Below are 15,501 nucleotides of genomic sequence, written 5' to 3'. Positions count from 1 at the left end.
GAGCTGTGGGATCAGCTCAGGCATGACCAACACAACCACATTGGCTGACTTGTGACAAATGCAGGTTGAAGAATAGGATGCCATCCCAAAGCAGTGTGTGACCAGGCTGGTGGCCAGCATGAGGAGGAGGTGCCGGGCTGTTGTGGCTGTGCATGGTTCTTCCACATGCTACTGAGGCTCCTTTTTGCTAAATGAATAAATTGTTAAATTGCCACTATGTCTTGTTTCTTCAGACTTCTTATCCAATCCACCAAACAAGTCAATAGCAGAATAAGCTGTTTGGCATTGCTGAGGAGATTTGGCAAATTTTTCATGGGTGCAACCCACATACTCAGCTCTGCTACTCATCCCACAAACGCATGTTTCTTACAAATGTGGCACCATTTAAAGGAGGTCTTCCCAACGGTATAAGATTTATTAATTGCAGAGAAGCATTGTTTTTACAAAGAAACAATTTACCAAAAACAAATTTCCTTTGTTTTTGTATTAAGTTTAGTTGCAATGGAGAACTACTCTCATATGATATTGGGTCAAACCATCCCAGCACACAGTCACCTGTAAATGTTTGACGGCAGCTCTGACACAGGGAGAAGAAGACAGGGATTCTTGGTTGGTGAGCGTGTAGGTCTGTTCAGCTTTGCTCATAAGGTCAGTAGGAAAAGGGGTTAATTTATGCTATTTACTGTTAATCCCACTGTTAGGCTAGGCTATTTATTTAGCTACCCCAGTGGCTGGTAAGTCAAGCAAATTTACCTGAAACTGCTCAAAAGTACCTGCATTTGGCTGGGGGTGGGTGCTAATTTCCCAACATGCTGTGAACTCTGTTAGTCCCACAGGAAAGTCAGGAAATGTGGATATAAAGAAAGTATGTAATTTGGCATTGTAAAGTCTGCATTAGAGCCCTCGGGCAATTGTTGATTTTATTGTTTGACAGTTTTAAACACTTGGGTCCATCCCTGTCGCCCATGTAACAGCATATCTGTCTGCAGCATTTCTCTTTGCATTCACCTTGATCTGTTTTTACAGAAAAGCATATACTTTTTTTCCATTTTCCCAGTCATTATTGGACCTGATTTATTCTTTGTTTTTCGGGTTTTTGAACTTAGAGGTCAGTCTTCCGGTTGTTTGCTTCACTGCCTGAATGTGACCTCCCTTGAGTCCCGTGTCGGTACGTGCTGACCAGAAGAGTGGAAACAAATGAGAGTAATAATATCCGGGGGAGAAAGCCTTTTTACATTCCACTATTTGTTTCTGTCCTCTGGATGTGTGTTTGTGTTTGTAAGTATGTCTGTTTGCACTGTGAGTGAGTGTCAATATTCAAAGTTTTGTTTGTGTGATTGTGTTTCCTGTGAGTCTGTGTTTATGTGTGTATATATATGCACTGAGTTCTATTTTGCCAGTTTAATACAGAACAGCATTGTTTACTGTTTCTATTCTGTATGAAATGATCCAGATGTACAAAGAAATATGATTTTTTTTTTTTTTTTTTAAATGTCTCTTCTTTAAGATTCACTGCACTTGTTGACGCCAATGCTGGAACAAACCTCTCTTAATAGCAGGGTTATTTTCCTCCTGAGTGGTTTAAAAGGACTTTTAGTCTGGAAGGCAGATCAGTTATACATGAGCTGAGAGCCAAGGTCAAAGAAAACACCACAAACAAGCTTTACAACAGCACCAGGTAAAATACCTTTTTTTTTGTTTTCCCCATAATACAATAGATTTTGAAGCAGCTACCTATATTTTGTCTTTTCTGTCCTTCTAATCTGGCCCAATATGATTCATCAAGTTAAAAAAAAGAAGGGTGGCACCTTGATATCACAGTTGACGCTGGCCCCAAACACCCCTGTCGTGCACACATGCTTTCTGGCACAAAGTGTTCTGTGTGTGCCTTATGAACCCCGCCACGCCTTGCTCTTCACCATATGCGCTCCCTCCCTCCAAGTGTCAGAGAGGGGGGGATGAGGAGAAAAAAAGGTGAGACAGAAGATAATCATCACCTCTTTGCATCACTGTTAGCTACATCTCAGGTCAGAGCATTGGAGCATCCCAAAATAACAGTCTGTCCTGACGGCCCTGCGTGTGTTAAACAAGGCGTTACATTCCAAAGGCTTCGTGAAAGTCACTTTAATCAATGCAACTTTTACATTTGTTAAATAATACTCAGTCAGGGTTTGGTGTATTCTATTTTTTTTTAAGAAATCGAGCTCAATCTGTCCGTCCTCTCTCTTCACTAGCCAAATGCCATACTCTGGTACTTTTTCTTGGACATGCTCGCATTTCTGATTTAGGGCATTCTCTTGGAGGGGCAGCTTGAGACAAAGAGAGGTTTACCAGCAACATTTTAATTTATATACTGTACAAATGATTGTGAAGTGTCCTGTATGGCAAAAAGGGGAAAAAAAATCATCAGTATTTACTGGGGTTGTTGATATCTGTGTGTCCTTGGTATCACTCAGCCACCTCTCACTCCCTCTTCTCTTTGTAGTTACACATCCGTGGGGTGCACAATGTCAAATATCAACCATTTATTTTTTTTAAATCTGTACAGTGTATATAGAAATATAAATGTATATATAAAACAAAGAAAAAACTCTGGAATTGTTTTGGATTTTTTTTATATGCCTCTTTTTTACTGTTTTTTCCCCCCCAGGTCATATTCGTGTTTAACCTCATAAAGCAGACGGATTTGCCAGCCTCCATGCCTGTAATCAGGCAAATCCATCTTGCAAATTTTCAATCTAAATGTCTTGTGTTCAGTGTGGACCAATCAGCATCGTTTGAGGAGGTGGAGGCGGTAGCTAGAGGCGGGTTTACTTGTACTGAAAGCAGATAGCAATGGCTACCACTAGTGCAGCGATTAGTTTGGATGTAGCTAGTATAGCGGCAGTTTTATCAGAACTGGAACACATTTCTATGTTAAATAAAGAGGAAAACAACCCTGAAAGCTTTCCATGACAGAACAGATGTTTTTGCTCTTTTGTCAGACAGCATTCTAAATCCCCATGACATCAGCAGGAATGACTTCCTAAGCATACGTACATTTGATGATTAAAATGGCAGCATTACTTGCACATGTACAAAACAAATCAGTAAAGACCTAAGAGGGTCCACTTTGTCCATGGAGGGCACCAGAATCAATACAAACTGAAATGTTCCTCACAAGAGCTTTAACATGTTAACAAAAATGTCAAACTTATGGTGACAATCCTGCAAAAATCCTACTAAGTTCTTGTTGCATCAGGAAAATTCACTTAAAGTATCAACAAGGGTAGCAGTGGTTCTGCAGAACAGCTGTTTCTGGATTTACATTTTTAATCATATACAGTTAGTGACTTAGTTGTATTGCTTATACTGAGGCATCATAAGTAAAAAACATCTATTCTGCATGCATTACAGTTGGCCTATTTTTAACCATACTATGTATAATGTTTGTGTTATTTCAGTGGTTCCCATAGGGTTAAGCCCCCCTCATAAAGGTCACCACATAAATCAAAGGGGTAGAGATAATCAGACAGCAAAGAAAATAAATTCTACTACCGGAATAATCATTTATGTGTTGGGTCTTTACCATCATCTCAGCATTTCATCATATTATAATACTAAGATAAGTGTTTAAAATTAATCTCATCAAGTTATCACATCCAAAGAGGTTTGAAAACATAAAGTTTCTTTTAAAAATTAATAATATTTTTTATGTTCTTATTGTTTTTCATATAAACTTTGAACTTAAAAATGTAATGGTAACTGGAGTGGGAAAATACACTGTAAAAACTACCAGTCTTGGTAGATTACATTTTTGTTTTTATTTCAACTAGAAATTAGTACAAATATAACTTGATGTTTTGTGTTTGTTATTTCAATCGATGTAAAGTTTTATCAGAGTTGAGGATGAAGGGATGTTGTATGCACAGAGGAACTGGATCTAGACACCGTTAAGATGGCTTGGAGGTGGCGATGGAGGGATGCAGGATGGCACACCGGTGCTGGACCTGGCCCCTGTCGAGATGCTATGGAGGAGGCTAGGGTGGAGGAGGGTTGCAGTGGTTGCACTGAAACAACAGACTGTGGATGAGAAGAGAGTAGATTTGGATGATTGGAATGAAATAGATCATGGCAGAATGGGACGGGTTCCAGCTGGAAGTGCTTAGACGCCCATAACAGCTGATTATGGAAGCAGGAAAACAGAACGGGAATTGGTTGATGAGTGAAAGGATGAATGGAAATGAGTCTTCCTGCCAATTTATGCAAAATTTCATTAGGGCTTACAGTAAAAATGAAAAATAAATATGCCATATAAATATAGTAACACATGTTTAAACATATTTCATGATTTATACCTTGAAATTTTCAATAAATATGCTAAAATTGTCTTTGGATCATTGCTGTACAAACCTGTTGCAACATCTAATGTGCTATGGAGTAGTGTTAACCTACCTTATAATGACTAATTTTTGTAAAGAACCCTTTCTGACTAGACGAACAGGGCATATGTCTAAAAATAGATGTCTCATGACTAACCCTAAACCAGAGTATGATCAAATACGGCGCCTCCATTTTGCATGCAAAAATTTCCCTACTTTTAGAAATCAGATGCAAATGACAGTTATCTCAACACTTAGTATGACCATTCACCTTTATAATGTGTACGTTTCATCAGCTACGTATAATTAGTTTTGATTTGGGGACGTTGGTGTGGGACTGGAGAGACATAAAACTGCACTTCATGAGTTCTAAAGGAATAGCCACTGCTGATCGGTCGGATGCCGGGATCTCACTTTCCATGGCATAAATTGATATCTGCTGATTGGCTAAAAGTGACCATCTATGGTTCTTTGTCCTATAAAGGGAGGCCTTTTTGACACAGAAAATTTTACAAAAAGCTTAAAAGATTTTGTTAGAAATACTCTTGTCAAGGAAAACTTCAATTAATGCACTTAATTACTTTGGATGCTGCTCAAAGATCATTGCAACTCTACATTAAAGTATGCACTTTCAAGCATACTTGGAAGTTTAAGAACAAAGTGTCAACTAGAAGAGTTAAGTTCAATTTTCTGTCAGATTTCCAAGGTATTTGTTGCTAACTAACTGAGTCTCAGTTCAATTAGATTGTGGGTGTTGATACCTTCAGATCTTTTGAAGAAGATGAATCACAAATACGTGGGCAAACTCACAAAGCCACTAATATTACAGACACAGCTGGATATACAGAGCCTCGTTTGCTTTCCTTTGCCAGCTCAGACAGAAATAGGGCACAGAGACTGTAAGAATCTTCAGAGTTGGTGCCGATCCTGAGAATGAAAGAAACTGCCTGCACTACCTCATCCACACTGTTGCACAGCATCTTTGACACAAGATAGCATCTACGGGGGGAAAAAAACCCCACTGTTTTGCATGTCACACTGGGAAAGTCTGTCTAATTACCAACTTACCTAACACTCAAAGTTAACCCTGAAAGAGAAATCTCAGCATAGTGATCAGTTTCCCTCTGCACTCCTCTGCTCACGACTCTCTGGGAGACATGTGGAGACTCGATGAAGGCTGGGGATGCTGATGGTGTTGGTGGCGGAGGAGCGAAGAAACAAGAGAGAACATGAGATTGAAATTCCAGGGGAGCGGAGGGTGACGGCACGAATGAGGATAAAACAGAGAGCTGTCACGACACAGGAAGCAGTAGTGGAGGATGACAGGAGCGCAGGGCTACAGATAGGCACAGTGGGTGTGCGTGGGCAGCTGATGAAAACACACTCCAAACAAGCCTCAGAGCAAGAAAGATGGGAATTTTGCTCCCCCCTACATGCGAGATCCACAGGTGGCTTATTTTTTAAGACACAGGATTGTCACAGTGATACTCACTTGTAATTATTGTCAAATAAGTTTGTGCTGCAAGGACATTATAATACACTTATACAACCTATTTAATCCAGTATTCCCAGCATCCATGCTGGAAACCAATCAAAGAAGAAGACAGAATAAAACATCCTCAGCTGCATGTTTAGATCAGTCTTTGGGACTTTCCCCCCATTTTTTTTTACTTTTAAAATAAAAATGGAGTCACCACTTGTTCACATCTCTCCCTTCTTCCTTTCATTCTCTCTTCTCGTTCTGGTGTTCAGCTTTTTATGGGCCAATCAGAATATGCCACAGCCTTGTTTGTCCTATCATCATGCACCTGTCATATTTAAATCTGTCATTCTCTCTTTCACAGTCAGCCTTTCATTTCAGTGTGGATGCTGCAACCTTCCTCCACCCCAGCCACCTCCATTCAGTTCATCAGCATCAGCACCTTCTCAGATTTGCCCATTGCCATAACTCCTATAGTCTTAGTAATAGGTTTGTTTCCTTTAGTTGTCGGTGCAAGCTGTTTTTAGATCTGGGGGGACTGATACACCAGCTGCGCAGCTAACGCTATGGAGACAGACAGTATTTTTGGCTTTCCCTCATCAAACCCATCAAATACCCAATCCGATAACTCCAAAACACTCTCGTGGACAAGTTGCGACCTGCACATTCACCAAGCTATGAAATAATCATGGAGCATTACGAGACGGAGATGTTTTAAAGCTAAATGCAAAGCCAGAACTACCAAGTAGTTACGGCACTGCCACAGGCGCGCACTGTGTCACCCCACCCAGTGGTTTACTTGGAAAGTAGTTCAGAGTATTTGCTTCATGTGTCGTAATGTTACATAATTATACATTATTATTTCATAGCGTGGTGAATGTGCAGGTCACAACTTGTCCACAAGAGCGTTTTAGAGTTGTTGGATTGTGTATTTGATGAGTTTGATGAGGGAAAGCCAAAAATACTGTCTGTCTCCATTGAGTAGGCACAGCAGCTCTGAACTCGGCAGCGCCGATCAAAAAATAGCTTGCACGGACAACTAAAGGTAACCAACCTATTGAAATACCTGCTCATTTACCTTGTCTTCAAAATGCTTTAAATCAACCAAGTTTTACCATGAATGTGCAGAACATCAATTATCTCAGCATAATTTTTCAAAATCGTCTTACATGCCCTTTTCCTGAAATTACATCACCGTCGAGGTTAGCAAATAAATAAGCTTCAGCCAGTCCAGCAGGTGTGCCAATTTTTAAGGTCTACTTCAACAGAGGTTCCCATGTGGGGGATACAAGACACTCTGACAGGGTCATGAGATGCCTTCCAAATAAAGAAAATATTTCTAAGTGGTTCCAAATTGTATATTTTACCAGTTTTGGTTGAAATATATATATTATTGTTATAGTTACATATACTATAAAATTAGTTACATTTAGAATAAAAACATGGTCATTTGATCAGATTTATGCTGAAATCAAAGTAATGTGAAAATATCCTTAAAATTTCAGTCTTCACATGACTGTTATTAAATGTGCAAAGTTGTTATTTTGGGGGTCATGAGCTGAAAAGATTTGAGACCCCTGGTCTACACCACCATTCAATTAAAATATCGGCATTTTAATTGTTTTAAGAGATTGGCTAAGAGTTTTTTTTTAATTGTTTTACCAAATAAAACCCTCTGCAGTTATATGGATGTATTTGTTTTTATCAGAACATTTTGTTTTAGGTGACCTGAGATTTTATTCAAATTTTCGAACGGTCAAAAAGGGTAGTAGGGTTGCAGCAAGCCTCTGGTCATGCTGTGGATGTCCTAAGGACACAAAAACATCCAGCAGTCTCCAGGTGTATTATAATGGATTAACTGGTCCTGACAAAGAGATGCTGTTAAGCTTGACCTTGGCTGCTGAGCAAACACCTGTCAACATGTGTGCAGCTTCACTCTGAAGTATGAACTTGCAGAAAATGCAAAGATTAAAAAAAAAAATGCTGATACAGTTCCCTTTAAAGGAACTCTGGAAGTAAAGACATGCTGGCTTTATTAGATTCACATCAGTGCCTCTTATATGTGCTATTGGGAACCATACTTGATCATTTTGGAGAAAATTTAAGAAATACATTCACATGTAGGTTACTGTTTTTGTCTAATGTATCCTGTGTAGTGATTCCATTAGATAGCATTGTTCCTCCTTCCCTATTTTTAAGATTGTACTTATAATATTAATATTCACCAGTTACTTCTTCAACGGTCCACTTTGCTAAACCTTCTCTTGGTTTTAAAACTGCAAAGCTTTTAAGAGATTAAACTCTACGGTAAAAGAACAATAAATCCATATGATATTGCTACCCTTCCTGTGGAGCGTCATCCTTCAAACCCTTTAAATATTAAATCTGAAAAAAAAAAAAAAAACAGAGTTATTAACATTAAATTGCAGTCGATCGACTGAGCTTAGACAGAGGCTTCCTACTGATTAGTCTCAAACAGCATTCAAATATTTAGGGGTTTGGTTGACACAGTGACATGTACAGGAAAAATCTATGAAACTGTTAAGAAGAAAATGAAAGAAGATCTTAGCAATTGGTCTACATCACTACTTAAGTGCTAGAATTGATGTTATAAAGATGTCACTTTACCTAGATTGTTACATCTGTTTATGTCAATACCAGTTAAAAGTCCCGAACAAAATGGGATACGCATATTTTCAGATTTATTTGTAATGGCAGAAAAACCAAAAATGAAGTATAGTACATTAATGATCAGTAAATATATGACTGAGGTTCATGCTGCTCAGTTAAAAACTGCCATTTTTGTCATAAAGGATATGAAGCAAAATGAAAGGAGATGAAGAGTGAATTTAGAGGTATCCCAGTTCCAGCAAGGATTCAAGATTGCAAATTATGGTAGTAATGTCTAGGATGGTGTGGGTGTGTCGGTTGAAGGAGCCGTAGCCACGCCCAGTCACAGATGGGCGGTTCTGTGCCAGAGCAGAGAGAGACGGAAGTTTGGGATTAAATGTACTGTTTTCTGGCATATATCTCTCTGTTATAATACTTTTAATGACCCGTAGGCCACTGTGGCTGATAGATTTGTGAAATTCACCTCATATTGGACAAAAACACAGCATGTAGCTGGCTGTTAACTTTCACTGAAGGCAGTGACATCAACTAACAACAGACTGTTTTCAGATAAACTGCTTGGTTGTTTTACATCGGTGTAGCTTTAAGTGGAGTGGGGTAAATCCCCATAGTGGCCGGTGATGTCGTGTGCAGCTATATTTGCCCTGTCCAAATTAAACCAAGCCAGGAAAAAGGTTAACTTTCTAACAGTCTACTTTCAAAATTTAGTCTGATAGAGATCTCAGTTTTCACATGATCACAGCAACCTTATTTTAACTTATCTATTGTGTTAGGACGAAGTTTGTATTTCACTTTTACAGGTACTTCAAATGAAGGGGACAATAAGGAAGAAGTCACTGTATTGGAGATTGAGAAGAGTTCATTCCAAAAGATGTGGAAAGAAAAAGTATGCTAGACAACATTACTACCCAGAATGCATTGCATAAGAATGACAGCCACGTGGAACTAGTTTTAAATTTTCTCCAAAATGTAGAAATCTAGTGTCTTAGAACAACATACATATAAAAGACATTAATGTTAATCCAATAAAGTCATTCTGTCTTGATATGCAGGGTTCCCTTTAAACTGAACATGAGTACGGCTCTTGGATAAATGTCTTCTGTTACCTGTCTCCATTGATCAGCAGATCAGATGGGACAGATGGCAGAAGAGCAAAGAGCACTCAGAGGGGAACCCTTCTGACATCACATTGGTCTATTTTGGGGACAACCTGAGAACAAAAATGCTGTGACTCTTACTCAACATATGTTCCTTTCAAAGTCATAGGAAATAAAGACACAAACAGTGTCTTATATCTGTAGGATTGTCTCATTTGTATAACAGCCTGCCAGTGGATCATGTGTACATTATTATTCCATGAGCATACACAGGCAGTCATCTGCTCTGAGATTCGGAGCACATCTCCTGGCCAGAGGGCATTTCCCTTCTGCTCTCAGTACAAGGTTCCACTGAACCGACATGACACACAGCCAGGCAGGATATTATCCCATGGTCAACATAGATTGATCCACAGCTGGAGGAAGGAAATCATGACCTTGTCTATATGACTTAGAGCAAACACATATACGGGGTTGAATTGGAAAGCTGGGGAGGGGAACATTTCCTTGTGGAATAATCATGCAGTATGTTCCTAAGATTTCATCCATCTAATACTTAAAATATGGAGTTTAAAGTCTGTTAGCACCTATTTTTTTATTCTTTTAAGGTGGAGAACAAACACATAGTTATTCAGGTAAAACAGGCATAGAGATAGGTTTTCATAGTATTTCCTGAAGTAAAGACAGTAGTTTTAACATATGCATATATGTATTACAGGTGACTGATTTAGTACAGCTTTCAGCAGGTGCTTCAATTAGGCAGTCATCAGAATATACGTAATCTGCTTCCCCCTCCTGTTCACTCACTGTTACTGCATGCAAACCCAGCTTTGTTGTGTAACAAACGCCCCTCATGGAGTTGCTCATGTCCCCCCTCCCATGTCTCATTTATCCCAGTGGAAAGTTAAAGTAGCAATGAAGAACAGACACAAGCAGCACATAGCAGAAGAGCAACAACATTTATTAAATAACCCAGAATATCTGTAACGTAGGCACAGTGAAATCATAGAATGGAGGCAAACAATAAATACTCCAGCTACAGAGTGAGTCTTCAGATTCAGTTGAACTGTTTGGTAGATACAAGGATAATAGCTGTCATCAAAACTGGCTTGTTCAGTTTGCATCCCACACACTGACTTATTGTAATATACAGTTTTTAATCACAAATGTACAACTCATTCATTCAAAATATACAAAACACTTATAATTCGTTGCATCAATCTTTGCTTAATCCACAAACTTCCCTCTTTCTCAGACACAGTGAGCTGAGGGTTGTGGTGTTTGAATTTCATGGAGATGTGTGACTCACTGGAAATTATAGCCAGAAAAAGACAGCAGACATCTCAAGGGTTTTTCTGGTGGGTTATGACACTGATATTGCATCCAATGTCAGACTTAAAATGACCCTCTGTGAAGTTTTAAAGTCCATGGACCTCACTGACTTTCCTTGTCCAGGTACTCCAAATTGGGTGCATCTAACCTCTGCTCATGGTCGCGATTCTTTGTGAACTCCTTCAGCATGTCCATGACGTCTCCCTGGTAAACTTCTGGGGTTGGCTGAGCCTCTGTAAGGAAATGAGAGAACGGTTTCTAATTTAGCCTCTTCAAAATCTTTGTTTGGATGAACAGTGAAGTATTTTTTACTTTTCTAGATGGAGCAAGATAAATCATAAATCAGTTAGCTAAAGATCCTGAAGAGAAGCCTAGAGATTATATCTAGTCATGCATAACTGTAAGACTGACACTCTTTTCAATATCTTTCACCTGACTGTATTAGAGGAGAAAATAATATCAAGGTTTGTATTTTGATCACGAAGGAATGAGAGAAGCCAACAGACATCCTTCTTGGAAAGGAAAAAAAAAAAACAAGCATCACAATGGAGGACATCTGACTCCATGATCCCTCATTTAAATGCCTCTAGATTCTTCTTTTTTGAAACTCTTGATATTCCTCCAAAATAAAAGGTATATAAGTTGTGTTTCCATTCACAGCAAAGGGAAGTTTTTTCTCTAAACCTTCAGGCATACACAAAGAAATTCGAAGTGTTTCAAAGCATTAAAAAAAATCAATAGCATTAAGAACGTGAAAGACAATAAAAAGATGTGTTGAAAATGACATTTAGAAAAAAAGTACAAAACATACGTAACCCTGTAAAGCCTAATACCTCGTGAGGTGTTTATTAAAACTTCTCAACCAATCACTCCCACATAATTCATCTTTGGGCCAATAAAAACTCAGATATGATTGTGAGATATCATGTAAATCTACCACTCGTCATGCTTAAAAAAAAATGAAAAGAAAAAGCACAGAGGGCTTCTTATTTGGCTGCTCAAAGGATCGCAAAAAGTAAGAGGCCACACTCAACTGGACAAGAGCTTGTATTTAGGTTGAAGAGTTTAAAATACAGCATCGAGGAGTACAAATGGCAGTTAACATATGTTTAATGAACATGCGGGTTATGTGGGGGGGAAATTTTCTGCACTGTGAGGGGTCCCTAGCCCCTAAAAGTTTGAGAACCCCTGTAATAAGGGACCAAAACATCTGAGAAGTAGTTTGATCCAGTATCATTTAGAAAGAAGAGAAGCGTTTACATAATTAACCCAAACCCTGTGCCTACTATTGAACATTTATTAAACAATTCCTCCAAAGGTTTTAAACTGAGACACCAAGTTCGTGACATTGAAGATTCTGTGTTTCTCATTTTAAAGTTAATCCATCTCAATAAATAACTGAAGTGATGATGTATTTTTTAAACCAGGTCACTGTAATGTCTTGAAGGTTTTCTTTGATTTTCTTGAGTTTTACGGTGAATTTAATGAGTTAAAGCCATTTTACAATGACTCTTATACATAAAAGATTAAGCAATAAATCAAATTAGGAGATAAATCAAATAATAAAATGCTAAGTTATTCAAGGAAGGGAAACAAGTGCCTAGGGTAGAGAAGAGGCTTAATGAACAATGCAAACAAACATGATTTAATTTATTTTGCAATCAGAGCTGGTGTATTATTATTGTTTTAGCGTTAGCAGTCATCAGTGATTACATAACAACATAAACAAAGCTTTTCTATAATCATTAAGCCTGCAGGAGTTATTCATGGTTTGTTCTGTGACTGGCTGGGTGTTGAAATGTTAATAATGAATTTGTTTGCAGATCTTTGCAAACAATAATATGGACTCAATAAGTAAAAATATGTTATTAGCAGTTGAATTTACTTTGTGCCAATAAAATGAAAACCTTGTTGAAAATCCCCATCTCGAATGCTTTCCCAAAAGGAACCCATCTTTCAGCAGTTCACCTCCTTATAATTTAATAAGTTGTTAATTACATATTGTTTCATATGGGATTGTACATGCACATTTATGTTTGAGGAAATACTCATTTGCTGTTTTCTCACCTGTTGCCCAGTAATAGATGTCCCAGTCATTGCTTGGTTCATTGATCAGTCTGTCGTACTGCTGCAGCTGGTTCTCACTCATAGTGTTTAGGTATCGCTTTGCAAAAAGGCTGCAAGAAAGTTTCAAAGTCATTTCAATATGAACACTTTCTAAAGGGAAAGTCAAAGTTTGTGCAGTGTTACAGAATCAACTTAGCGTTTGAATATCACTGGAAAGCTGCCTTGTTCTAGTTTCAATCCTACTCATCGCTGTCAAGTAGCTCCTAACAGCCATCTTCCCACTATCTCCATAGTATTTTTAACACTTTTAACTAATAAAGCTCGTCTCTGGAGTTGTGTAACTGTTTCCCATCTTTCTCTTCAATACCTCCTTCATGTTCCTACTCCTACCATTCCTGCCTCCAAACACTACTCTGTATGACCTGTGGGACGTTTCACTGCAAGGAAAAGATGTGATATTAAGACAAGTTATAATTCAACAATATACACGGGTGCCAGCTCTTTCCTGTCATACGCCTACTTCTCACCACTCCTACTCTGCTCTACATGAAATTAAAGCGAGTGGGCTGAATGGAAAAACTCTTCAAGTACAAAAAAGAAACTTAATAAGTTTGTCACACAAACTTTTTACATATTTATCCTTTACTAGGGCTCTTATGTTTGGGAATTTTGTACAAACATCATTATAACAACTTTGACACACACATATGACAACAACCTGAGTAAAATGCAGTTCTCCAACATGCCCCTCTTGCGGCTCTCATACAGCAGGCGGCGTCTCTTGATGTCAGTGGGCTCTCCGGGCCTGTCCTCCCAAGGGGGCAAAGGGATCTCAATCAGATCACCCCTGGTGTCATCTGGTGCATCTCCACGATAACTGCGACATGAAACCAGCCCTGTGACTGCTGGCCTCCATGCTCCCTGGCACAACCCTGTCACCACCTGCAAGGAATAAATACACACTTTTGAACAACACTAGTGCCATGTTCTGAACTGCATGATCCATTTCATTTTATCTTTTAAATGCAGTTTGCTGTAGAGCTGACCTATCTTCCTCCTTTGTCTCCACAAACAAGTGTCTCAGTGACACTGTGACTTTAAACAGTTTCTATTTTGTATAAGATAAAATGCAGTACTAGTATGTGACACATACTAGGGCTGTCAAGGTTAATTGCGCCTATCTATGATCCACAATTAGTGCCCACATTTTTTGCACACCTTGGTTAATTAATCCCTGTCAGTGTCTCTCTGCAGCCACAGTGATGTAAAATAAGTCTATCACCGTTCCTAAATGTCTCATCTCACTTTTAAAAACTCCAAGACAGCTCAGTGGACAACTGAAGAGTCTGAATCTTGGGTAATAAAATATTTAGTTTTCACTGTTACTTTTTTCCCTCTCAATCCATAACACGTTCATTTTTCTGTTGATGAATTAATGTTAAAATCTTAGATATACCTATAATAGCAGGTCTGCATACAAACAGAAGGATATTACCCTTAGTTTAACCTAAAAATACGTTCAAAGGAGTGTGATTAATCAATATGCTTGTGTTAATGATAAACTTTTCCATTGATACTTGTGACAGCATGCACGCCTTTTCCTTTGTTTCTTTCATAACATGAAGGTCAAAGTATTTCCAATACCGTTACATAAAGAATCTCAAAGAGTAATTAACATATATTTCAAAACGGTAAACAGATTAAGTGAAATCATAGAGAGAATGAAGATGATTACATAATATAACATGCTACCCTGTTGTACAACTGTCCTCCAGCAGGACAAGCTCACAGCAGGGCTAATGCTCAAGCTAATGCTGCCAACATCAAAATTACAGTTCAGACAAGTAATTTGGGACAACAAGGATACTATTACAGTATATTATTACATAAAATAAATCAAATTAAACATGTTAGTTATATCTGCAACAGTCCACGCGCTCCTATGCTGTGGCTGGCTGTGGCATTCAAAGTTTAACGCATAAATGCTCCAATAAATGTGACGTTTACAAAATAACTCACTCTTTTTGCAATAATAGAAGACAGCATTTCGACGATCTTCTGTGTGACACCAAAGGACCTCTGAATGAAACTCTTCCCCTCCGTAGAAATGTCTCTGACGCTTAAATGTCAGGTACAAAACACTGAAATTACACAACTGTAGTTCACATAACAGCAGCTAAAGGAAAGCCTCCCCTTCTTCTTCTTTGGGTGTCAGGGGCGGCTGGCATCCACAATGTCGCATTACCGCCCTCTACTGGATTTTATTTTGCCTCTGGCCTTTTTTTTTTTATCCAAATAACCAGCAAGTATTTCCTCATCGCATGCTCTTTAGGAAAGAAAACACCACTACCCCTACTGTGGTACATGTCAGTCTAGATTTACTGATTAATCGATTCGAGGTAATATTTGAAGACTTTAAAATCTCCATGAAACTACCACCTGACTTACAGAATTAGGGACTTTCTTTCAAATCATACGTTATCCTGTCAGTCATCTTACAAAGTAATATATTCCTTTATATTTTTATGTTTTA

The 15,501-nt window shown here is 38.5% G+C and overlaps 1 protein-coding gene across 1 annotated transcript; it reads right to left on the bottom strand.

The window, feature by feature from the left end:
- Positions 1-10,509: 10,509 nt before the first annotated feature.
- On the bottom strand, positions 10,510-15,170 carry sdhaf2 (succinate dehydrogenase complex assembly factor 2). The gene is made up of 4 exons (XM_041803687.1): positions 14,988-15,170; positions 13,687-13,910; positions 12,969-13,078; positions 10,510-11,134 (listed from the first exon to the last, which is right to left on the bottom strand). Exons 1-4 carry the CDS (start codon positions 15,012-15,014, stop codon positions 11,004-11,006), a joined length of 492 nt encoding a protein of 163 aa, XP_041659621.1. The 5' UTR covers positions 15,015-15,170; the 3' UTR covers positions 10,510-11,003.
- Between the last annotated feature and the right edge of the window lie 331 nt (positions 15,171-15,501).

The sequence above is a fragment of the Cheilinus undulatus genome, linkage group 1 (genome assembly GCF_018320785.1).
Source record: "Cheilinus undulatus linkage group 1, ASM1832078v1, whole genome shotgun sequence".
NCBI lineage: Eukaryota > Metazoa > Chordata > Actinopteri > Labriformes > Labridae > Cheilinus > Cheilinus undulatus.
Note: the sequence above shows the minus strand (reverse complement) of the source record. Positions and strands in the feature narration are given on the sequence as shown.

Bases quoted from the DNA above. Each gene is read 5' to 3' on its own strand.
- sdhaf2 (XM_041803687.1), bottom strand. From the start codon at position 15,014: ATGCTGTCTTCTATTATTGCAAAAAGA. The intron at 13,911-14,987 runs GTGAGTTATTTT...TATTCCTTGCAG, and splicing joins CTTCTATTATTGCAAAAAGA to GTGGTGACAGGGTTGTGCCA. The intron at 11,135-12,968 runs GTGAGAAAACAG...ATTTCCTTACAG, and splicing joins CATCTATTACTGGGCAACAG to AGGCTCAGCCAACCCCAGAA.